General features: G+C 34.5%; 1 protein-coding gene across 2 annotated transcripts; it reads right to left on the bottom strand.

Moving 5' to 3' along the window:
* Positions 1-31: 31 nt before the first annotated feature.
* On the bottom strand, positions 32-26221 carry LOC148625602 (glutamine synthetase-like). 2 transcript variants are annotated; one of them, XM_088569221.1, is made up of 9 exons: positions 26079-26221; positions 23017-23092; positions 22172-22345; positions 21653-21807; positions 10287-10451; positions 3175-3336; positions 2163-2299; positions 1687-1880; positions 32-704 (listed from the first exon to the last, which is right to left on the bottom strand). In XM_088569221.1, the coding sequence occupies exons 4-9, from the start codon at positions 21801-21803 to the stop codon at positions 353-355; spliced, it is 1161 nt and encodes a 386-aa protein (XP_088425347.1). In that variant the 5' UTR covers positions 21804-21807; positions 22172-22345; positions 23017-23092; positions 26079-26221; the 3' UTR covers positions 32-352. The 2 variants fall into 2 exon arrangements, with proteins under 2 accessions (XP_088425347.1, XP_088425346.1); XM_088569220.1 differs by lacking the exon at positions 22172-22345.

The following is a 26221-nucleotide window of genomic DNA, read 5'->3' as shown; positions in this document are numbered from 1 at the left end:
GTTTTTAGTAGACAAATTCATTATACGCAAATTATATTATTGAAAAATTAAGCTTTAATCATATCAACGTCTGTTCTTATATGTATGACATAACATAGTTTACTCATCAAAGGCCGATAAGCAGTATTTAATGCTAAATTCTTTAACTTTTCTTACAAAGTTTGATTTTTTTCTCATAACAAAACATACCGCAGTGCAATTAGAAGTAAGTATGATCCAGAAATGTTTCATCGTATCGAAGTACAATTGTCCAAAATAGAAATACAACCATCTTGGGCTAGAGGCTTCCATCTTCCAATGATTTGTTTGATAATGCGGCAAAGTACTTCATAGCGGAATATTAAATGTAATTTTAATAATAAGTACCGTTAAGCAATGACTCACGAATATCCGTTTTTAGATATTCACCAAATACGACGGCTTTAACGATCCCTTCTGCTGCGGAGTATGGGTCCAATGCTGAAGATGGTCGTCTGTCTTCTAAGTACCCACAACCGTTTATTTTTACCTGTGGCGGTATACGAACAGTTTCGAATTCCTTGCCAGAGCCACCACCAACAAATTGACCAAGAATGGGATGTCCGCCAATCCCGCCTGCGTTTGAAAGTCTTTCTTTATTTTCTTTCAATAATGCCGGATCATACATGCTTAACAGTTTTTCTTCATCTGAATTTTCAAGTACTTTGATTGCCTGCTCTATGTACCTTCAAAACAGGAATATGAACAATTTGGTTCTCCTTTCTAAAATAATCACGTAAATCTATTGTTGGTGATAATAAGTTGTACATTGAAATATCTAACCAGCTTATAAATATAAGTGATACCCCATGCAAGGCATATATGCATATTAATATATAAGCTTATGTACACTCCTTGAGACGTTTAGGTTTATCGCACACACAATACCAAACGCACATTAAACGCTCACCAAACGCACGATAAATTAACTCTTCTAGCGTGTGTTTAAACGAACACTCCTATCGTGCGTTCAAAGGCACCATAAACGAACGCGCTCAGCGTGCGTTTAAACACACGATAAACAAACGATCCTAGCGTTTCAGTAGATGATTGCCCAATGGAAATCGTTTCCACAACTTGTTACACTATATCATAAGTCATAACTGACATAACTGGATTTTGTTCATGAAATAACGGTAGCAAACGTCACCGGAAGTGCAAAAATCCATGCTTGCTGTGTTGGACATGTTTTCCATATTGGTTTTGTTTTGTTTTGTTTCATTTTTTGTCTGTTTTTTCCGTATTTGGTCCGGTTTTCAGTATTGACTTAGTTTGTTCATATTTGTCCAGTTTTTGATGATCGTTTAGTATTGAATGGGCAATTGCATACTTGTTTTACCCAACTGGTTTAAAATAAAATACCACATCAATACTTCTAAGTAGCGGCTGAAATTTTAAGAATGAATTTATTCCTTGTACTCAAAAGAAACAAAGTATCGCTTAACATGAAATTGTTATGGTACAATAACAACAATTGTTTACAATGCATGCTTTATTAATACAATGGCATACCAAATTTTAAATCATATCAATCATTCAGAGTCGGTGTAATTGTAACGAATTTCGGTCGGACAGAATGAAAGATAAATTGACGGTCAAGATGATTCCCATATACCATTCACTCGTTGATTTGGGGTATAAAAAATCATTAAATAAGTTGCACTATACCTCATACCGTCTTCATTTCTCATCTGTCGGGTACTAAAATTCAGATGACCACCTGAGGTGAGTGGAGTGACAGGTAAAGGCTGTAAACTGATACGTAGTTCCAGTCTCTCTGCTAATCTACATAATATGTAACGGGCCATGTTCAGGTGATCGCCTATTGATTCACCAGGGCACGGACCTATTTGATATTCCCACTGAAAGATGTTAATAGAGTAATACTTATGATAATCACACACGCCAAACTCTCTGTAGGCAATGGCTGATTAAAATAACAATGGCAATCTAAAATAAGTTAAAAAAAAACAAATGAATGCTTCTTTTAAAGAGATTCTAGAATATTTATCGCTTATGCAGCATACATCATATGGCATACTAACGTAATACTTACAGATAAAAAATGTTATATGTCATGTACATTTCAGTAAATGGTGACAAACACTTAATCAATAAAAGTTTTGTTTGAATGTATTCTATACCTGCGATGGTGAATTTTCTCTTATGTTCCCTCCATACTTAATTCCAGCATATCTACATGCCAGCATATGACTTGACGACAGATCTCTTTCAATTGACATATTTGCGTCGTGTCGAAATCCACATTTACTAAACATGACTGAAATAGGACCCGTCAGATACTGTAAATATGTTGCATGCAGATTATTTTTGTATGACGGAAAATGAATAAAAACCTTGTTTTAGGTATTTAAACGTGCATGTATCTTTGCAAAGCATCGATAACTTGACTTGCTTTCTAATGTTTATTAAATTACTCACGAAAATACAATTCAAAGCACAGTAAATGTAAACAATTATATGCTATTTTTGTTTTTTATTTATTTCTGAAATTCACCCAATAATACAATGCATGAGAATACACCTACGGTGCAAAATATTTTTATATTTTTGATTGCCTTCATTGGAAAAGGGAATGGCGGGGGCAAATACAATGCACTTCAAACAATATCAGATTTAGTTTTTCATCTACCCTACTGGTGTGGCACTGTTTTTCATAAGATGTTATTGTACATGTTGCAATAAAAAGTTCCTCAGTTTTTCTTCCGATTTAATTATTCCCTTGCTGGTTATTAAACTTGTCAAAAATGTAATTTTTTTTCAATAATTTGATTTGACTTGTTACAAGCTTTCTGATTGGTTGGTTATTTTTTAACCTCACGGTTCTACGTGACTTACAATATAAAACAAATCACGCGTCGTTCAGACAGTTTCTGAACCAAAAACGGAAGGAAGTTAAGTTTGCGGAAATAGAAAGAAAAATTATCCCATCTGGTAGCTGATCCCAAAATCTGTTGTTATGACCATCATATATTTCTCGAATATTATGTTTCGCATTCAATCTGCGGTATCCAAATCATGATTGTTTTACCTATATATACGTAAATAATTCTTTGATAAAAATATTATATCTTATCTTTTGTTGACTAGTATACATTGTATTATCTACTCATATCTGTCAAATACAAGACGTACTTAACTTCTTGTAGTCAAAATTTACTGGATCATAACTAACTGGTAAGCCGTTTTTCCCACATACAAAATATTCCTGCTCTATTCCGTACCATGGATCTATTGCATCTTGAAACTGCTTAAGTTGCTCCATAACATTTTTACAGCTGTATCTCCTATTGACTGCTGCAAGACGTAGAATGAAATGCAATGTAATATGTAAATCTCTTTTATTCTTCAACTTTTTACTCTTTTGTGTTTTTGTTTTTCGTTACATGTAATACAATATATATATATATATATATATATATATATATATATATATATATATATTATAACTTTGATTTTAATTGGTTAAGTTGTCCATAAGAGTTTTTACAACTGTTTCATAATGTCTTGGTCTGCATTACCGTCGTAAATTTGAAGGTACACAAGACAGTGTGCAATTAACAAGCAATACTATGTTTCCAAGTCGCCAAAACCGGCAAATGGTCGGATTTAGTCAAATTCTGAAGCCGCCATTGATTTAGAATACAATCTTTGCCGTAAATATCAACTGCATGGAAATCCAACAAATTTTGCTGATTACGACTGCCATTTTGAAAACAAAATGGCGACTTTAAGATAAAATCTGAAGCCGCCATTGAATTCAGGATGGAAAGTTTACCCTAGAATTTCATTGAAATCCAACAATGTTGAAATTTTGCCGATTTTGAAAAAAATGGCGGCTTTCTGAAATTGTTTTCCGCCTATGATGTCCCCATGTCAAAAACAGCATTTTGAGTTATTTTGAATACATCTAATGAGTTCCACTAATTTTATAGATTTTTTTTTTCATTTTTCCGAGTTTTGTTTTGGCGGCAATTTTGAAATTCCAAGTAGCATGCACATCCCATGAGCATGCTTGATATTTGAGCCAAGATTGGTATGAATCGAATAAACGGTCTCAGAGTAATCGTCCGGACTATGAAATTTTATGACAGGAGAATTAAAATAGTAATAATAATAATAATAATAATTAAAATTTACGTTTCCACGAAACATGTAGAAGTCGCCTACCGTGTCCTCATCCGTGTTTTTAGAAACATATCGCTAAGGCTTACAATTAATCGAGGTAGCGTAAAGAACCTTTATATCAAATTTTGTCGAAATCGAACAACTTTGAATTTTTATGTGGTGGCGGCCACTTTGAAAATGACGGTCGATATGTAGTTAAAATTATCGATGGAGCAACAGATTCTTAATCGTGGCGTCTTCAAAAACCTAGATATCAATTGTCATCAAAATCTTACAACTTTGAATTTTCGAGCGCGGTGGCGGCCATTTTAAAAATGGCGGCCGACCCTTATTCAAATTGTCAATTGAACCTCAGATTAAGAATTGGGACGTCTCAAAGAACCTAGATATCATTTTTTATCGAAATCGGTTATATTTGAATTTTCGACGCGTTGGCGGCATTTTAAAAATGGTGGCCGACACGTAGCTAAAATTGACAATTGAGCCGCAGATTATTAATTGAGACGGGTCAAAGAACCTAGATATCAATTTTCATTAAAATCTGACAAATTAAAATTTTCGACAGTAGTGGCGGCCATTTGAAAATGGCGGCCGAGACGCACGCGGATTTTTTTCGGGCTTTTGTTTAGAACATTGAGCTTAATATAGATACCAAGTTTGGTCAAATTCTGATCAGCAGTTTTTGAGATGTTTGATGTTCCATTTTCCGGTGTAAAAATGGGCACCTTTAGTTCGGCGGTCATTTTGAAAAAATGGCAAGATCTGGAAAATTTTTTTTGAAGTTCTGTATACTTCGAAGAGTAGTTGTAACATGTTGAAAACTTTCATCTCAATCGGACGAGCCACTTTTGAGAAAAAGGGCGGACACTTTCAGTAATTTTTATGACAGGAGAATTAAAATAATAATAAGTTTTAAGTTGTGCTTGCAAGCAAGTCACAAAAGTCCCATCACGTTCCCCAAATACTCTCAGAACCCAGAATTTTGAAATCTGCATATAATATTAAGCTAAAATAACATCAAATTTTGATAAATGCAACATTTTTTTATTGGGGCACCTTACTTTGAATGGTAGCCATCTTGGATCTTTTAAAATATGCACTTAACCAAGCTTTGATAATTCTATTGAAAAGTTCGGCTGATTTTTGTGATATATATACATGTACAGTTCCTTAATTAACGAAAAACATCTGAAAAATCACCTTTCGTTTTTTTTTTTGTTTTTTTGTTTTTTTTTCGTTATCCTTTATTATGACCTATCCCCCTTTTCCGCCAAAGCACCCATCTTTTAATTATTTTTTTTTGTGGCGTGCACATCTGTAGACTCATCACTTAACAGGTAATACAATAGTTGCTATCCCCTCTTAAGATAATAATACCAGAAGCTCAGAGGCGTTTCACTATTCCTGCTAAATTTGGTTTTATGGGCCAAATGGTTTTCCGAGAAGAAGATACAAATATGATGTCCGAATTCCTTTACTTTTCAGTCTTTTTTTTACATATATTTACAAAATTGTTACAACGTAGATTTGGTACTTTTAATCAATTTTAAATTTTATAGAACTATGGATTGCTATTTAGTTTACAAATGTCAAATATCGTACATGTGAGTACTCACCCCTAACAAATCAATAGATAATTTTGAACGTGATATTCAATTTCTTTTTCCACAGGATTTTTTATAATAAATATTGATAAAACTAGTTGTTATTTCCTCTGTGGTGTTTCTAGAAAAGCAGAGGACGCTTACCCTACCGGTACACCTGGTCCGTGCTCCTAGTTTTTAGTGGAGTCCGAGTTGCTCATTTGCATTTGTTACTTTGTAGGTATGATTTCTGTTACTTTATGTTCTTTGTTGTGTATGTCTTTTTCCATGTCTGGTCTTTGTCCCTGGATTACATTCTTTTCGTTACCGCTATAACCTTGGTTCCCTTGATTACTCTTGTCAGTTCAATGGTATATTATAGTATGAATTCAATCATACTTAGAAGAAAAACATCTGGAAAATCACAAAAATCAACCAAATTTTTCGGGTTTTTTTTCGTTACCATGGCAACACACGAAAAGACACCTTTTTGGGATAATACTATAGAGATCATCAAACTCTACCACCACATCAATTTTCAAGTTGATAGCTACTAAGATTAAGGAGATGGGACAATGTCCTATAATGTGACCTATACCCTTTTCGACTGAAGCACCTTCCTTTCAATTTGTTTGTGAAGTGAACATCTATGGGTTAACATTCCAAAATATTTGAATTTAGCATACAATTTTAAGCTTAAATATTAAGTTTCATAAAATTCTAATGACATTTACATAATTTTCCAAGAGGGGACCTTATTTTAAAATGGCAGCCATCTAAAAAAAATCTGAAATAAACATTCAATGGCAATTCGATAGTTCTATATAAATCCCAAGTTTGATGAAGATATCTCAAGTCATTTTTCCTACATAAAGAAAAAACCTCTGAAAAATCACCAAAACTTGCGATTTTTTTTCTCGAGTTTTTTTTTGTTGCCATGGCAATACATATCAATTCATTTTTTGCATAATATTGTAGAAATCATCAACCTCCATCACCACACCAATTTTTAAGTTCCTGGCCACCTAGGTTTCCGAGATATCACAATGTCCTAAATTATGAACTATCCCCCTTTTCCGATAAAGCGCCCCTTCTATCAAAATTTTTTTTGCGGCATGCACATCTGTGGGGCGATGCCCAACTTCACAGCAAGTTTCGTTCCTCTTTTAGTTTTTTAAGAAAACGCGCGAACAAGTTCACCGGTAAAAAAAAAATAATAATTAAAACTTACGTTTCCACGAAACGTGTAGAAGTCGCCTCCCGTTTCCTATCAACCTTTGAAAAACATACCGTCAATGGAACTGCTTATAATAAATCGAGGCGGGGCAAAAAACCCGCATATCAGATTTCATCGAAATCCAACGACTTTGAATCTTTGTCGCGGTGTCAGCTTTTTTTTTTAAAAATAGCGATCGATCCGTACTTCAAATTATTGAGCCGTAGATTCTTAATCGGGACGTCTTAAAGAACATAGATATCAATTTTCATTAAGATCTTACAACTTTAATTTTTCGCGGGCATTGGCGGCCATTTTGAAAATGGCGTCCGATACGTACTTCGAATTGCCTATTGAGCTGCATATTGTTAATCAGGACGATTTAAAAAACCTAGATATCAATTCTCATCGAAATCAGACAAATTTTTATTTTCAACAGCGTTGGTGGCCATTTTGAAAATGGCGGCCAGGACGCATACGATTTTTTTTTCGTGATTTTGTTTGGACTATGAAGGCCAATTTATACACCAAGTTTTGTCAAATTCTGATCAGCGGTTTCCGAGATATATGATAGTCAAATTTCCGGTGTAAAGAATGGGTACGTCCAGTCCGGCGGCCATTTTGAACACTTGAGCATTTTTTTTTATGACAGGAGAATTAAAATAATAATAATAATAATTCAAATTTACGTTTCCATGAAACGTGTAGAAGTCGCCTCCCGTTTCCTGATCAGTCTTTTGAAAAACATCGTCAATAGGAACTGCTCATAATTAATTGAACCTGGATATCAAATTTCATCGAAATCAAACAACTTTTATCGCTTAGGCGGCCATTTTCGAGATATATGAGATTCCAATTTCCGGTGTATAAAATGGACACGTCCAGTCCAGCGACCATTTTGAAAAAATGGCGGCAACTGGAATAAAAATTTTGGAGTTCTGCATCTTTCGAAGAGTAGTTCTAACTTCCTGTGAAGTTTCATCTCAATCAGATAAGGCGTTTTTGAGAAAACGTGCGGACAAATCAATGAAATTTTATGACAGGAGAATTAAAATAATAATAATAAGAAGAAGAAGAAGAAGAAGACCAAGAAGAAACACAGTAAAACAATAAGTCTCCAACACTTTGTGGTCGGCGACTTAATAATAATACAGAATGAACGGTGCAAAAACAATGTCCCCGACACTTCGTGGTCGGCGACTTAATAATAATAATAAGAAAGGTAGCAAAAACAATAAGTCGTGAAACTTCGTTTTGGCGACTTAATAATAATAATAAGAAGAAGAAGAAGAAAAGGAGCAAAAACAATAAGTCGCAAAACTTCATTTTGGCGACTTAAAACTACTACAATGGGGTAACTGATTTCTTAAAGTACATGTAATGTACTAAATGAATAATACAGTAACTTGAATTGATTCCAAAAGAAAATATCAAACTCAAATCCAGCATAATTTTAACACACAGCAATAATACGCCGTTAACATATTTTAAAAGAAACGTTTCTGTATGTTCGCTAAACGCTAAAAAACGTCTTCTTGGCGTTACACTTTATGGTATGAATAGTGTGCACAACGTCAGTCAAGTTATTTAGCTTATTTCTCCATGATATAAACTGCATATTGTAAATATGTAGATAAACACTGAGCAAAAAATTTTGAATTTAAATTCAAATATTAGTATGATACTTTTATAAATTAAAATTACATGAAAAACAGGGTAACATGCTAAATATATATAGGGAAGATAATAATCAAATTTGTCCATAAATGAAGATGCAGATCGTAAATATGTAAAAATGTATAAAATGGAGTAAGCATTGCATATAGACGAGCACATCATATATATTTGACCAGTATAATGTATCATTGTATATGTAATTATGTGTGTGTGTGTGTGTGTGTGTTTAACCACATATGCATTTTCTTAATCACCTAAAATTTGGCATTTCAATATTGTTTTTCTTCGGAATTGAGTTTAAATCGAAAGTAACAGGGACAACATTAATTAAAATGTTACGTTCTCATAGTGCAAACATTGTACGTACTTCCAACTCAATTTTGCTATTTAAGTTATTAGTCGATGATTTTTAGATGTTCTAGATGATGACATTTTGTTCAAATCATTCTACACTAGCTTACTTTCACGTGCATGTTACCGTAGAGCTCACCGTTCTCGCTGTGGCCTCTCAGGTAAAGATGAATGTGGTGGTTTACCATTATAAACATATGATTCCAGATATCTACAGATGTACTGGGATAAACGGATTTTTTAGCATGATTTAAAAAAAACAAATAAATTATCCTTCAGTAATGAGTGGTTCAAATTATTTCCCCCCTTGAGATGGTAAAATAAAGATGTTCAACATGCGAGCTTAAATGATTCAAATTAAGAATAAGAAGAATCGATTCCTCGCATGAATCTGTAGAAAATTAGGAAAGTGTAACATGGCGGGAATCACTCGAAAAAATTTAATTATCACCGGGTGGTTAAAAAGTCAGGTGCATTTTTACATAAGATGTAATCACCGGCTTAGAGCGGCTTCAGTCTCGATCGAGGGGATTACAAGATTTCTCCACTCAAGATAGTTAAAATCTGAACTTTAACTATCGAGTTAAAATTAAAAATGCTTATAAAAAAATTTAAAACTTGTACAAGAAACACTAACTTGACATATTTCAAGAAGAAAATTGGGGGTCCTTTTTTATTGTGAAATTCTACGAACTAACATTCCTGTATAACATCATTTGAAACACTATTTGCTCAAAGCAAAATAGTTCTGTCAAATTTGCAAGATTGTAACAGAAAAAAAATGCACCATGAAATAAGTATGATCTACCTATATATGTATAGGAAAACGGAATTATTAGCAGACCGTCAGTGCGAGGATAGCTATGGACACTACAAGCTCCGAAACAGCGTTTGACGTTCGTGATTCACTCTAGACGCTGCAGCCATCCCTCTCGGAAAATGCAAGAATCTTGCAAGATCGGGAAAAAGTGAATGATTTTAAGTGACGTTATCTGATTGTAAAACGACATATGATTTGAATAACACCCGAGAATTTTTTAAGGCCTGTCTGCAATGGTTAGTAAGAGAGGAAATGAAAGTCTGCCGCTGCGTAGAGCTTGTGCACACTTGTGTTATCACTTTCCAGTTTTAATTCGTGTTTATATACCTCGAAAGTCTGAGAAACACCACAACGACAACAAACTTATCTTAATCTGTATGGAAAATTTGGAAAAACGAATAAAATACTGAAATGTGTTAAACAAGAACTAACCGGTGAGTGTGCCTCTTCTGAAATATTATACAATACATACCAGCTGGTTCCTCAGCAGTTAACCAAGTATCACAAAGAATTAATTTGTGCGGACGCTTATAAAAAGGATTGTGAAAGATGGCAACTGGTTTTAGCAACATTTGCACGAAGTCTTTAATTTGACCTTGGACATCATTCCACATATAACTATCTTGCAATGGACAATCTTAAAAAAAAACAACAGAAAGAATAACATGTCAGTAGCATCAAGTTTTTTACAATAGTATTGTAGTTTTATTTTTATTTATTTTAGTCTTGGTTTCTTTTTTCTTTGTTGTTTTATAAGTCTTTTGATGTATTTTAAGGTTATATTTCTGTTTTATAAAATTCGTCAAATTGTATATGGTGCCACCTATTCAGCATTGTGATATCAAACAAGAAACAAATGCTCTATACGCTTCGGTTTTTGATGGAGTGCATGCACATTTGTTTTTAAGTTGTAAAGAATTATGGTTAACTCTTTTCTGACTAAACAATACAATAACATAGGAAATAGACCTCAGTGACCTTGAGACGTCTTGAGACATAAGTGGAACGTCTTTAGACATTGTTTCGATTATTTTGTGTCTTGAGATGCTTCAGAAACATGTTTTGAAAACATCCCTGGAATGTCTTCGAGACACACGAAAAAAATTGTTTTCGTGCTTTGAAGACATGATGTCAATAAATGATCAGGAGCCTCCAAAATGGATTTTAAACTGATTTCAGTGATTTGAACTATGCCATGTCTTGAAGGCGTGTCTTGTAGACACACGTCTTGAAGACACTACAAGTGTGTCTTGAAGACATGTCTTCAAGATGCGTTAGAAGAAAAAAATAATCCATTACTATTTAAAGCCGTCTTATAGATTTACGCTATATTTTCACACAGTTCGTAAGTGAAGATAGGTTAAAGACTTCACGTGTTTTAAGATACTTTACAATAAGCTCCGCGAAGTCATGCCAGGAACAACGAAAATGGAAAGCAAACTTCATAACATAACTTTTTATGAGTTTTTGATATTTCCATGTGGTTTACTATGAAATGTATGCTTATGTGATCCTATAGTAGGTTATTCAAACTTAAACCGTTTAAGAATTAACTGGCCTCTTGGCAAAACTATTGACAAATGAATTTAAATCGTGTAACTTCAAACATCCTTCGAACATCCTTTTTTGGAAGCACTGGTCTCTAAAATTCAAAAGTATGCACTTTATACTTATTAAAACAAAATTTGATTTTACTCGTTCATCGTCCACTCAGAAAGATACATTTTCAGGTCAGTTTATTTCACGGTTCATTCACACCATCTAAATTATTGTGGAGATATAATATGTAAAAAAAAATAATTTTATAAAGGATCGAGTATTTATATAAAATACGTTTTTCGAATTTGAAATTGGTACGAAATTGAAAAAGAGGCGAACCTTTCTGGGGACGAACTAGTAGTTGGTACTGGACTGGTTTGCAAAATGATGCACCAGTTAATGTGCACGGACAAATTGTGTTGTGATCGAGTTGTGAACTGCATACTTTTTTTGCCGAAGAAAATGACCAACAATGAGTCAGATAAGTATTTTCTTTGTTTTATTTGTTAGCCGATTAAATTGAGACTGCACTTTTTAACGACAGATCGTATGAAACCCAGAAAACGCCACGCTTTTTGTACTCACAAAACATTCGTATACAGGTATTATAGCGCTTCATAATACATTTTGTAAGTACATTACACATTTGTGGGATATTTGGAAACTGGAAAGTAAGCTTGTTTTCTCCTGGTATATGTATATATGCTTTGAAATTGCATTACACTATAAATTCAACCTGTGACACTTCAGCACAGTATAAGTAATTGCCCAACTTATGGACAAATATCATTTGATAAAGAATTTTTCCAGATGATAACCCTCAATTAATTGAATAAGATACTGTTGTATGTATTTATTTAAAATGATATTTAAAACTTGGTGCTTTGTGGTTCATATTTTGTAGTTAAAGAATAAAATCTTTAAAACAGACATGATGGAGGAATGCTTCTTGACTTCTATAAAGATTCACCCACTACGTTTCCCTACTTGTGTCTTTTGAGAAAAACAGAGAGAACAGAGAAGCACATGTATTTTCCCTAAGTGTTAACTTTGAGCGTAGACGCATTTTGCATTCACTTCCTTTCTGGAAAATCCCTTCAATTCTATGGAAGTCAACTGAGGTTGACAGGCCTAAGATCAGAGACATTGCAGTGGGAGCCAATGGAACGGAAATTTTAATCGATATTTTTATATAGTTTAATTATACATACATAATAGAAGCATTTCTAATATTTTTAGCCCCGTACAGGTTCGGGTGTCAAAAGAATAGGCCTGCAGCAGCGCCAAGTATGTCGTAAAAGGCGACTACATAGTGCTCAGAAACCTAGTCGGGGGCTAGGCGCTCTGCCCACAGAGCAACTGGGACGTGTGCCCCAGGTGGTGGAATGGGGTATCCCTGGCGTGTTACATGCTGGGGTTGTCAGGCTATAATGCGGAAAACCTGACCGCAAACCATAGTGGTGCACCGTGTTGGGAAAGATGCCACATTTCTTGCACGTTAAAGAACCCTGCTATGGTATCCGATAGGAGTAGGAACCTTTGCGCTCCGCCACAGGAGGCTAAATTACCCGACCCTACCTATCCCTTCCTTTTTCTAGTGGCAATCTAAATCTTATCGACCCTCCTGCCCTTGTATCCCACCCCTTTTTCATTTCATCATCATCATCTCATGTTCATTTTATCAGCAATTTCATGTTCTGAATATCGCCTGAATATAGCTGAAATATTGCTGCTCTGGCGTTAAATCCCAGCAATCAATCAATCATTCAGTCTAATATTTTTTTATGTTTGGAGATGTATTTCGACAAATAATTATTACCATGATTACTTTTCTTATAGCCTGTAAATTTGATGTCCTTTCTTTTCCTGGTATGAAACCATAAACCACTTTCAACAAAGATTCGACATAAATGGCAAATATTGAAGTTGTCTATCTAATATTACAAATTCATTTTCTAATATTAAAAATTCAATTGAATTTCTAATACATGTATTAGAAAATGGATTTGCCGTATTCAGTTGCGATTTTTTAATATTAGAAAATCATTTTGTAATATTAAAAAATGTGACTTATTTTCTAATAGTTGTATTACAAATTCAATTTGCAATATTACAAATTCAATATGTAATATTACAAAATGTGTGATATTTTATAATAAGACTAAATCAGAAATTTGTAATATTAGAAAATGAATTTTCAATATTACAAAATGAATTTCTTGTATTAAAAAATCTTTTCTAATATTAAAAAAAATATTTTGTAATATTAAAAATCCATTTTTTAATATTACAAAATATTGATTTTTGTCCACTTTGGCTTGCTTTATTTTATTAAGAAATAGAATTAAAAAATGAGATTCAAGCCAATTTTGTAAACTGAGATGTAAAAGTTAATGTCAAATTTCAAATCTTTGACCTAATTTATAAGTACCCCACCACAAACAATGGAGGTTACCCTTTTTTGTCTTTCGATGTAAGCAATCACTATTTTGCATTTTGGTAGATCACCTAAAAAAGATGCATCACGTACCATAGATAGTGGCCTTTGACCTTCGAACTTTGACTCCAAGGTCAAATTCCTGTTTTTTTCGGTGACAAATTTGGGTCTTTGAATGTGGATTTGTGATATCTGGCATCTTGGTAGATCACCAAAAGAATATGTGGCATGTACCACCATGGATAGTGGCCTATATGCACATTGACATCAAGGTCAAATTTCTGTTGTTGTTTTACGATGACTAACTCGTGTCCAAACTTTTTTTGTCTTGAATGTGGGCTTCTGATATTTGGCTTGGAGCAGATCACCTAAAGAAGGTGTGTCACTTACCATGAATAGGGGCCTGTGATATTGAACTTGGACCTAAAGGTCAAATTCCTTTTGACAGTGAGGAAGTGTTTGGAATATATCTAATTCATTCATACTTCTGTTTCAACTGGTACTTATTTCTATTGATTATGTTTGTTTGTTTGTTGGGGTTTAACGTCCGAGCAGCAATATTTCAGCTATATTCAGACAATGAACATGAAATGGATGATAAAATGAACATGAAATGAAAAAAAAGATGGGTCACAAGGATACTAAGGTCGACAAATTTTGATTGCCACTGGAAAAAGGGGGGATGGGTAAGGTCGGGCAATTTAGCCTCCTGTGGCGGAGCGCAAAGGTTCCTACTCCTATCGAATACCACAGCAGGGTTTCTATTGATTATGAGTGCTGCATTAAAAACCGAAAACGTTTCATGCATAATTACCCAGAGAGTGGGGGAGTTGAGCACAGATATGGATTCCATCTCAATGATTTCTTGTTTCTTTTCTAATATTAAATTCAATGACATCTGCAAAGCTTGAATATTCTTTCCATATTTGACCGAGATGTTTAGTCTTTTCAGACATTTAAATATATATCCCAAATAACATTTTATTTTTCTAAATTTTGCAAATATTATGTTGATTTTGGTTTGATGTACATGTATTTAAAGATTAATTAATTGCAATGTTTATATTATATTATGTTGATGATTCTAAACTGACGGATAAAAGCAGTTAAAAATTGTGATATACGAATTGCAAATATAGTCAGTTATAAATAAATGGTACTAGTCACAAACAAATAAATAATACTGCCAAATGTTGCCTTTTACTATAGATAATTTCAGATGCAACATTTTTAAATGGCTTAGGAAGGATTGAGTGTCCTCACTAAAATTGGCAAAGCAATGGTTGAAATTGTATTAAAATAAAAAACAAAAGCGATGCAAAAATATATAATTCAATATAAGCATCAAATAGGGTGTTATATTAGCTCCCGTGCGTCAATTTAGCAGGGCAAATCAAGAATTTTCTATGTATGATTAACTCTCCTTGGCAACCTGAAGCACGCATAAGTAAAGCCTGTAGCTATATTATATATTTTTAAAAATAAAAAAAAAACAAAAAAAAACTTTTAAATAAAGTAATATGTATCCTATAACAGATGACTATATATAAATATATTATGACTTGAATACAGATCCGGTGTCTTAAAATATTGAAGTAATGTGCTTGTACATGTATAAGGACTTCTTTAAACATGAAATTTTAGCCACCAGATGTGTTTCAATATGTCATAAAAGACAAGTGAATGTGATCCGCGTTTCATCGCACGATATGAGCGTTCGTCTTTCATGCGTTTAAACGCACTCTAGGAGCGTTCGTCTAAACGCACGATAGACATGAAAAGCGTTCGTTTATCGTGCGTTTGGTGAGCGTTTAGCGTGCGGAAAACCTAAACGTCTCATAGAATGTACATAGGGGCGAACCTTTCTGGGGACGAACTAGTGTTTGGTACTAGACTGATTTCCAAAACACGGCACCAGTTAATATGCACGTACAAAATGTGTTGTGAGCGAGATGTCAACTGCAAGCTTTCGTGCCGAAGAAAATGACCAACAATGAGTCGGAAGTATTTTCTTTGCTTTATTTGTTAATCGATGACTTTGAAACTGCACTTTTTTAATGTTAGATCGTATGTTGGTACATGTACTAGCGCTGTGTTTTAAGTACATTACGCTTTTGTTGAGTTTTAGGAAATTGGAAAGTATGCTTGTTTTCTCCTGGTACATGTACACATGCTTTGAAATGGCATTACACTAGAAAATCAACATATCCCACTTAGGCATAATATAATTAAATATCAAACTAATGGACAAATATCATTTGACAAAGAATATTACCAGATGATAAACCCTCAATTAATGGAATATGATACAGTTGTATGTATGTAACGGATATTTTTTTTAAACCTTGGTGCTTTATGGTTTATTTTGATATTTGTACTTCGCATTAAATATTTTAAACAGACATGATGGAAGAATGCTTCCTGCCTTATTGATCTCTATAACAATTCGAAGTGTTAACTTTGAGCGTAGACGCATTTTGCATTCACTTCATTTCTGGAAAAATTCTTCATTTATATGGAAGTCAACTGAGGTTGATAGGCTTTAGATCAGAAATATGCAACGGGATCCAATGAATGTATGTTTGGAGATGTATTTACACATATAATTATTACCATGATTACTTTTTGTATGCATGTAACCTGTAAATCTGATGTCCTTTCTTTGTCTGTCACCAAACCATAAACTACAGAAATGTAGTTTCAACAAATATTCGACATCAATGGCCATTGTTAAAGTCATCTATAGCAGGAGATATTTTGTGCCACATGCACAATACCTAGTCACATACTAGGTTGTCAGCAAGCATGTGCAAAATATTTACCAAATATACAAAAAAAAACAAATACTTGTACATGAATTGTGCTTTTAAAATGAAAACAAAACAAGAATACTCAATAAAAGGACATTTCAGTGTACAATTACAGACAAATTGAACTGATCTTTAATGTACTTCAACTTGTTTCAATCAATCTTCCTTTTTCTAGCATCTATTTGATAAAAATAATTAAATATTTTACTATGTTTATTTCTTTATACTTTATTCATATACTAAATACTAAACACGTTATTTTTGCATGATGCTCCTGAGTTAACACCTAAATAAACGTATACTTCAACATGTATGGGAATTGATACGCAATGTACATGTAGTTTGAACTTATTCTCACCCCAGTGATATTGTTGGCCTTTTTGCTTATCTGGACTTATCGTCCATGTGTAGTTATGCCATAATTTTTGCATCTATTAAAAAATCGGGAAAGTGAGACTAAAGTATTACTTTAATAGGACCGCAAAAATTGGTACATGTAAGTTGCTGTCATCGTTCGTATTATCAACAATGTCTGTAGACACCTGGTTTTCATGCCATAACTTGAATATTTGTTTGTTGATCTTATGACAGTTTAAAACAGGACTCCAAATCCTAAAAGGAAGCTTTCTTTTGATTTTAGGGATTTTTCCCCAACCATTTAATAATCAGTGGCAAAAAGGGCCAAAAACAGCTTTTCACAGAATTTAAACATATAACCCTTTGGTCTTTGATAATATATTACAAGGTTCAATACCACCAAAAGAAGATTAGGGTTGATTTGGGGATTAATACTTGAATGCATAAAGGGGCCTAAAACTAGCATTGTGCGTATGTCCGTATAATAACTTGAGTAAATGTGAATGAATCTCACTTCCATTTTACTACAAGGTGCCAACATACAAAAGCCTGGGATTGATTTTTATACAATCGCAAAAAATGTTGTTTATTAATAAGGCACTGTCGACGTTTTGTAGACACTTGGTTTTCTTGTGATAACTTGAGTATAAGTTTGTTGATCTTTATTTATTTTTTATAACAACTTATCAAACCACATAAGGAAGGTTGGTATTGATTTTTAGGGTTATAGCCACAACCATGGCCTGAAACAAACAAATAAGTGCAGTAAATGATATTGTTGCACAATATTCCATACCACAATGGTCAGACTTTGATTGATTTTGAACTTTTCAGAAATTAGGGACCAGAAACATGCATTTTCATTTTTTGGTCCAATTTTTTAATTAGATTCCTTTTAAAAGTCCCTGTCTGCATTTGTCAATCAGATTTCAAATGTTTTTTTTTTTTTTTGTGATTATCAAGTTATAAGGGGTCAAAGAAAGGTGCCACACCTGAAAAAATGACAATTTTATTTAGGTCTGATTTTGAAAATTTTGAATGGAATTTCAAGTTTTGTGCTGTATTGTGTCCAAACAAGTTGTTTCCATAATGAATTGTAAGTCCCTATGATTAAATATGTCAAATCCTAATATTATGTCCACACTTGCCCCAACTGTTCAAGGTTTAACCACTGCGCTCATACCATGATGCGCTCAGGGAAGCTTTTTTATCTGATTTCTGGACGATAACAGGATTCAGAATTTTGCCACAAGGTACCATATCCCTATGGGAAGTTATGGATTGATTTTGCAGGTTTAGACTGGAACCATTTAGTGATAATGGCCAAAATTATACCACTTCGTTTCTGGTTAAATTTTTACCCTGTGTCAAATTTCATTTTGTGATTAAATATAAAGCTTTGTTAAGTTTGAATGATGTATCAATACTTTTCCCAACTGATCATGGTTCAACCTCTGCGTTAGTATCAAGCTGAGCCATACAAACATTTCATTGTTGGATAATTAACATATGGTTCACTATCAGTCTGACCTAAAGAAATTAACATGGCGTGCACAGAGATAATTTCCATCAAATGATTAAAATATCTTGTTTTTCTTGGTTTATTTGAAATACTGAATCTTGCTATCATGTACATGTATATAGATTTTCGGTCTGGTTTATAAATCATTTAAGTTTGTTAATTAGATGTTATGTCATACATGTATGCATGTATATGAATTAAGAATTAGAATTATGAACTGAGGTTATGTAGATTTAAACATATTTTTAACTGATATGTTAGGCCATAAACCCTAAATGTTAAATCAAATCTTTGACCAAATTTATCAGTGCCCAACAAAAAGTGGTGGTTGCCCTACAGTGATCACTTTGTCCATCTTCATTAAAAACTCGTGTCCGAACTTTTTTGTCTTTTGATGTACTGTAGGCTTTTGATATTTTGCATTTTGGTAGATCACCTAAAATGATGCATTGCATATCATGGATTGTGACCTATGACCTTGAACAGTGACCTCAAGGTAAAATTTAAATTTATTTTCAGTGACAAACTTGTGTCCAGACTGTATTTTTTTCTATTTGGATGTGGGCTTTTGATATTTGGCTTTTGGTAGATCACCTAAAGAGTATGTGTCACGTACCATGGATAATGGCATATGACCTTGATTTTTGACCTCAAGGTCAAATTCCTTAAATTCAGTGAGAAACCTGTGTTTGGATTATATATGGTTCTATACTTCTTTCGCAACTGGTAAATATTTCTGTTGACTATGAGTGCCACATTAAAAACCCAAATTTCGAGTTGGAAAGCTTTTCCCAAATACATTTCATAAATATGGCGTAATTCAATGGGGGTGGCCACACAGATGGATTGCATCTCAATGATTTCTAGTTTTTTGTCTAATATTAAATTCAATAACAGCTTTACAGCTTGAATATTGTGTTTATATTCGCAACAATTGTTCAGCCTTTTGAGACATTTCAATATGTATCCCACAAGTAATTCTATTTTTCTAAAACATGCTTTCTTTGTTGGGGTTTAACGTCCGAGCAGCAATATTTCAGCTATATTCAGACAATAAACATGAAATGATGATGAAATGAAAAAGCGATGGGACACAAGGACAATGGGGTCGACAAATTTTGATTGCCATCGCAAATAGGGAGAGATGGGTAGGGTCGGGCAATTTAGCCTCCTGTGGCGGAGCCCTATGGTTCCTACACCGGGAGAATACCATAGTAGGGTTCTTTAACGTACGAGGAACGTGGCGTCTTTCCCAACACGGTGCACCACTATGGTTTGCGGTCAGGTTTTCCGTATTATAGCCTGACAACCCCAGCATGTAATACGCCAGGGGTACCCCATTCCACCACCTAGGGCACACATCCCAGTTGCTCTGCGGGCAGAGCGCCCTAGCCCCCGGCTAGTGTTCTGAGCACTATTTAGTCGCCTTTTACGAAAAGCTTAGCGCTGCTGCAGGCCTATTCTTTTAACACCCGAACCTGCACAGGCTCTAAAACATGCAGATCTTATGTTGATTTTTGTTTGAAGTGTTTAAAGGCTGATTTGACATTATCATATTATATTATGTTGATGTTACTGTACTGTGCAGGTCGGGTGTTAAAAGAATAGGCCTGCAGCAGCGCTAAGCTTGTCGTATAAGGCGACTAAATAGTGCTCAGAAACCTAGCCGGGGGCTAGGCGCTCTGCCTACAGAGCAACTGGGATGTGTGCCCCAGGTGGTGGAATGGGGTACCCCTGCCGTGTTACATGCTGGGGTTGTCAGGCTATAATACGGAAAACCTGAACGCAAACCATAGTGGTGCACCGTGTTGGGAAAGATGCCACGTTCCTCGCACATTAAAGAACCCTGCTGTGGTATTCGATAGGAGTAGGAACCTTTGCGCTCCGCCACAGGAGGCTAAATTGCCCGACCTTACCCATCCCCCTTTTTCCAGTGGCAATCAAAATTTGTCGACCCTATTATCCTTGTGACCCATCCTTTTTTTTTTATTTCATGTTCATTTTATCATCCATTTCATGTTCATCGTCTGAATATAGCTGAAATAATGCTGCTCGGACGTTAAACCCCAACAAACAAACAAACTGTACTGACAGATAAAACCAGATAAAAAATGTGATATATGAATTGCAAATATAGTATGTTATAAATGAATGGTACTAGACACAGACGTACAAGTTACGTTGTCAAATGTTGGCTTTTACTGCAGTTTACAGATGATTTCAGATGCAACACTTTTGCATGGCTTAAGGGTAGGTTGAGGCAGGGGAAGTGCCCTCACTAAAATTGTTGATATAGTAAATTAACAAAAAAGCAATGCAAAATGATACCATTTTAGAAAAGCATCAACTTCTGTGTTATATAAGCTCCCATACATCATATTAGTAGGCCAAATCAAGAATTGTCTATGTTTGTTAAGCTCTCTTCGACAACCTGAAGTACGTGTATGTAAAGCCTGTAGCTATATCTATTTAGAAAAAAAAAACTTTCGAATAAAGTGATATGTATCCCATAACATATGATGATATAAATATATTGTGACTTGCTTACTGATACAGTGTCTTAAGATATTTATGTAATCGGCACTTACATGTATAATTGAAGGACTTCTTTAAATATGATATTTTTGTCATCAGATGTGTTTTAATGTGTCTTTTAAAGACCAGTGAACGTGACCTGAAGATATCTTAAGACATGGAATTCATGTCTCAAGATGTCTTAAAACAGGATTTCAAGGCATTTAATCATGTCTCAAGATGTCTCAAGGCATTCCTTTAAGACACGTCTGGAAGACGTGTCTATAAAACGTGACTGTAGACGCGTCTCAAAAATTTAATCCTAACGTGTCTATAAGACGTGACTGTAGATGCGTCTCAAGAATTTAATCCTGACGTGTCTCAAGACATCTCAAGATGTCTCAAGACACTGAGGTTTCTTTGCTATGTAATAATCCCTTGGACTTCGATAACTCAAACATGTGAAGGTTCTTGCTGATTTTACCATTCTCTCGGCTTTGGGGACAGCAAATTAAATTGCTTTAAAGAATTCAATTTTTATTTCCGCTGTGTCTTTCATAATTTTTCGTTTCAGACCCACGAAATTCTTATTACGGGAAAAGGGAATGGCGTATTCAGTTTCCTTTAACACAGTCGTATTCTTTAGTGCTTAAAAATACCTTTTACACTCCGTGGTTCCTGTTCTACAATTTTAATTTTACTGGCCATTTCATATCCAGTGTGAAGCGGCCAAACATATTCCAAAATGATGCCTTCTCCTTCTTCAATATAATCGGGAAGCAAATTATTCCAGCGACTTTTAGAAACCATTTTGCTGAATCAAAATACATATTAATCATTGAATCATTGCATCAACAATTTCTGATAGATACGTATTTATTTTCATGAAAATACTGTTTTTTCTATAAAAAAAAGGGGTTCAAGAAAAAAAAAGATTAATATTTGTTCATTTTTTAACAATAAAATTATCAAAAGGGAATCCCAATCCCCCTTTTTTTCTACTGGACCTGGTTAATGAGAAATTTTACAATATACTTTCATTTTTATATGTAGCCTATTGTAAAATTGCTGCGCCACTGTTTGTGTGCATTTTTCTGTTGTATGCGATCTATAAAAAGCAAGATCAGTATTTATAAGGTAAAGTGTAACAAAGCACAATAATATGTCTGCTGACTTACCTTGATTTATTTCACAACAATTGCACAGAGATACCGCTCAGGTGGTATTGTGATTTACGATCTGTCAACTTACAGATAACGATGTTATCCACCAGACAACGGGGTTTAGGGTTAATTTCGCATGCCTTATACAGGCACATATCAGATAAATGAAGACATTTTCTCTGTTTGCCTCTTTAAAAAAAACACATTAATCAGAAGAGATCAATCATCTCACATGCTTTATATTAAATAAAAAACGTTTAATTCCACTAGAATAAAGTAACATTAAAGGAAGGATTTCAGACGGAGTCAAGGTCACATTACACCAACCACACAATATTCAACATACAACTCCATTTTTTTTCCATTGAGACATTGACGCGATCGACTCAAAGAGGGATCAAGCGCAGATTCAGTATAATTTTCACCCTGGAAAGGTGGGGGAGGGGTCAAGATGCAAAATCTGCCATCCAATTAAATAGCATTTTAACGCTTGCTCGTTGAAAATTTGTAAAAAGAAATTATATATATAGAATAAAAATTAGTACTCTTAACCATATGTGTGAATGTATATTTAAGTACATTTACATAACATTTGAGTAAATTTAATTTTTGGCTTCATCAATCTCCTTGTGAAGCATAAACCAACTGGCTAAATATGTAGTTTGTCTCGGGAAAGGGGGGGGTTATTCCATATCCAAATGTACCAAATTATAAGAAAATGGTAAATTATCTAATCAAACATATTAAATAGCAAAACAACAGCGTTAGAGCATAAGCGATTAAGTGCATACAATAAGCGTAACAATAGCAAAGCAAATACATAAGCAATGCAAAAACGCAATACAAAACACTTAGCTTACCTCACATATCGTGCAAGAGGCACATTTGTAAACGGTCACATGAATGGTAAAAGTTCCCAGTTCTGCTCTATTCTACCTAAAGTATCAAAAATGACTCATCGTATTTATATTTTAAAACAATTATTTTATGACCACAGTGTGTGATCGATTTAAAGATTTATACTTTCACTTTCGAGCAGTCCACTCGAATTGTCAAATGAATAATCATTAATCACTATTACTTAAGCATAGTAAAATATCCTTACAGAATTATGCATTTAGGTAAATTTTTATGAAAGTTAAACATTAATTTCTAGACCATTAACAAGAAACTAACCTTAGTAATTTTTAAGTCGAAATGAGATATGTAAATAGTTGAGATGTTGAGAATATAGGTTGCTAGATTCGGATAAACACAAAAATCAACATGTCCGTTCAGATACGAGTGTTCAAATCAAAAAGGAATTAACCCCCAGTCGTGAAATGACGACCCGTCATTTATTTTGTGCTGCTGAGGTCTTCTTTATATCTAAGATGGTTCGTGCTGTTTCAGTCTGCATACCCTTGAACAAATCTGTATCAGCCAAAGATGTTAAACACTGGAATTTCTGGTACCAATCCGCACTTCCTGTAGAGTTCGAAAGTTGGTATTTCCCAGAAGTCGTCCAACTGGGTAGTTGTCTAGTGCGTGTTGATCGACGGAATCTCGGAGAAGACATCGAGGGTTCATCAGAAAGTTCATCTTGTTGTTCACTGTATGTATCCTGTGAAGGCCTCCTTCTACTTCTATGATAACTAGCATCCGACTCTCTCCCAGGACCTTCATTGGACTGATCCAACTTATCTTCATGAAAACAGGCGTCTCTTTCAGGTCGTGGTCCAGTCCCATCAGCACCGTCTCTTACAATCTGGTTTGGTGTATCCTCCAGCTGAGCAGATTCTGCAGTTTGTTTTGTTTGTTTGTTGGGGTTTAACGTCCAAGCAGCAATATTTCAGCTATATTCAGACAATGAACATGAAATTGATGATAAAATGAACATGAAATGATGATGAAATGAAAAACGGATGGGACACAAGGACAATAGGGTCGACAAATTTTGCTTGCCATTGGAAATAGGGAGAGGTGGGTAGGGTCGGGCAATTTAGCCTCATGTGGCGGAGCCCTATGGTTCATACTCCGGGAGAATATAACAGTAGGGTTCTTTAACGTGCGAGGAACGTGGCATCTTTCCCAACACGGTGCACCACTATGGTTTGCGGTCGGGTTTTCCGTATTATAGCCTGACAACCCCAGCATGCAACACGCCAGGGGTACCCCATTCAACCACCTTGGGCACACATCCCAGTTGCTCTGCGGGCAGAGCGCCCTAGCCCCCGGCTAGGGTTCTGAGCACTACTTAGTCGCCTTTTGCAAGCTTAGCGCTGCTGCAGGCCTATTCTTTTAACACCCGGACCTGCACCGGGTAAAGGTGATGAGATATTCTGAAAGTAAAATAATTCACTCATGGTTGACTCGGTCGATCCTGTATCTAACAATGCAGGTGTGGTTGTATCTGAATGATCTATCTGCATTTCAGTTTCTGCTGGCTTGCAAAAAAGTCCTGGTGGTAATTTGGTTTTGTTGGTTTTGGGAACGGTAGTACTGCACAAGCCTAAGCATGTTCCCCTTACGTAGACTTGTTAGGAGACTTGTTATGGATTGATCTCAGTGTTGGTCCTCCTTTACCTCTGCCTCTACCTCTACCTCTATATCTTCCTCTCTGCTGTCATCTCCAATTAGACTGCTGTCCCTGTTGCCAAGTTGTTGTTGCCATTATTGAGGTTGTTGTTACCATGTTGGTGGCTGTTGTCGCTGTTGCCATGGTAATGGCTGTGGCTGCCAGTGTTGCATTTGTTGCTATGGTAGTTGCTCCAACTTTTTCTCATATCCTTCCATCTTAGTGGTCATCCGTTGAATCATTCCTTTCATCTCTTTCACATCTAATGATTGTGTCACAGCTTTACTTGTGTGTGGTTTGAAAAAGAATGAAAAGAATAGTCGAAAAGTTCAAAGTGAAAGGAGCCATAAGATGGTATTAACGAGCAAAGGTTCGTAATTACTTGTTAGATCAGACTATTAGTATCATGTACACTACACTCGATTACGTCACAACTGTTTAAACAAAGTTTAATTAAAGTTTGTTTATTTAAATGGTTTTTCTAATTTGTTTAATTCTAAAGTAAGATTTAACTTTTAAATTCAACCTAAACGTAAATGATGAAAGTTTTTTTAAGTTTAATCTAATGTTTTAAACTCTATTTATATTTAAGATTCAAAACACACAAACACAATTATGTTCACAGATCACAAAGTAATATCACAACATATCAACAACTAAATTCAAAATCTAATACACACACATGTACATGACATATCCCCACAAGCACAAACAAAATATGCACACAAACCATACATATACAAATATAAACACTACCCTATGAACCCTAAAAATGTATGCGTGTGTGAAAACTAACAGAAGTCTGACCATACAGGGCCTTTCAAAGTGTATGCGCTAATACGTAAACATACAAAGTACATCTCCAAATGATAACCTATTTGAAACACAATCAAATGTGTGAAATTCAATATAAATACAATTTTCAATTAGTTTTCACCCTGTACTAAACACAATAACAGATGTAGTGTTTGTTTACATCTGTTGTGTATGTTATTCTATTTTTAAAATATGCACTTTTGGTTAACCTTGACTTTGTTTACCTATTCGGGGAAAAGGGGGGTCAGGTATCAACAAAATTCTAAGTATTCTAAATATTTTTTGTAAACAATCACAAGTGTCTAAACTATCATTTTTAAACACTAATGACCACGTAATAAAGCTGAATAATCAAAATGTTATTTCAAAATAATATGTTTCGTATTCAAGCCTAAATTTGACCAAAATGAATTTTAGCTAAAATTTTCAAACAAGGAAATCACAAATTTCTATCACAATTACAAAAATATTTTTTATGTAACCAGGTATTCTAGGTCATAATAATAGATATAATTAAGCACCAATCAACTAACTATTACAATAGCGTACCATTAAATTTTACTAGTTTGGATCACACATCCATCGAAATTTCCACGTAGTTGTCCAACGTCCTGAATATTGACCGGAAGTTACTAAATGACGGGTCTGTTTCCGGAAACGTGCTCCATACGGATAAAGTATGATATCTCAAA

The sequence above is a fragment of the Perna viridis genome, chromosome 2 (assembly GCF_037379345.1).
Source record: "Perna viridis isolate PV_CMFRI_1.1 ecotype Kerala chromosome 2, ASM3737934v1, whole genome shotgun sequence".
In the NCBI taxonomy this organism is placed as follows: Eukaryota; Metazoa; Mollusca; class Bivalvia; order Mytilida; family Mytilidae; genus Perna; species Perna viridis.
The sequence above is the reverse complement of the archived record's forward strand: the minus strand, read 5'-3'. Positions and strand labels throughout refer to the sequence as shown.

What these genes read in the sequence shown, in the direction of transcription:
- LOC148625602 (XM_088569221.1), bottom strand. Translation starts at nt 21,803, where the DNA reads ATGGTTTCTAAAAGTCGCTGGAATAATTTGCTTCCCGATTATATTGAA. An exon ending in GAGAAAATTCACCATCGCAG is followed by an intron (nt 1,881 to 2,162) that starts GTATAGAATACA and finishes AACATCTTTCAG; the next exon opens with TGGGAATATCAAATAGGTCC. An exon ending in AGAAATGAAGACGGTATGAG is followed by an intron (nt 705 to 1,686) that starts GTATAGTGCAAC and finishes CCTGTTTTGAAG; the next exon opens with GTACATAGAGCAGGCAATCA.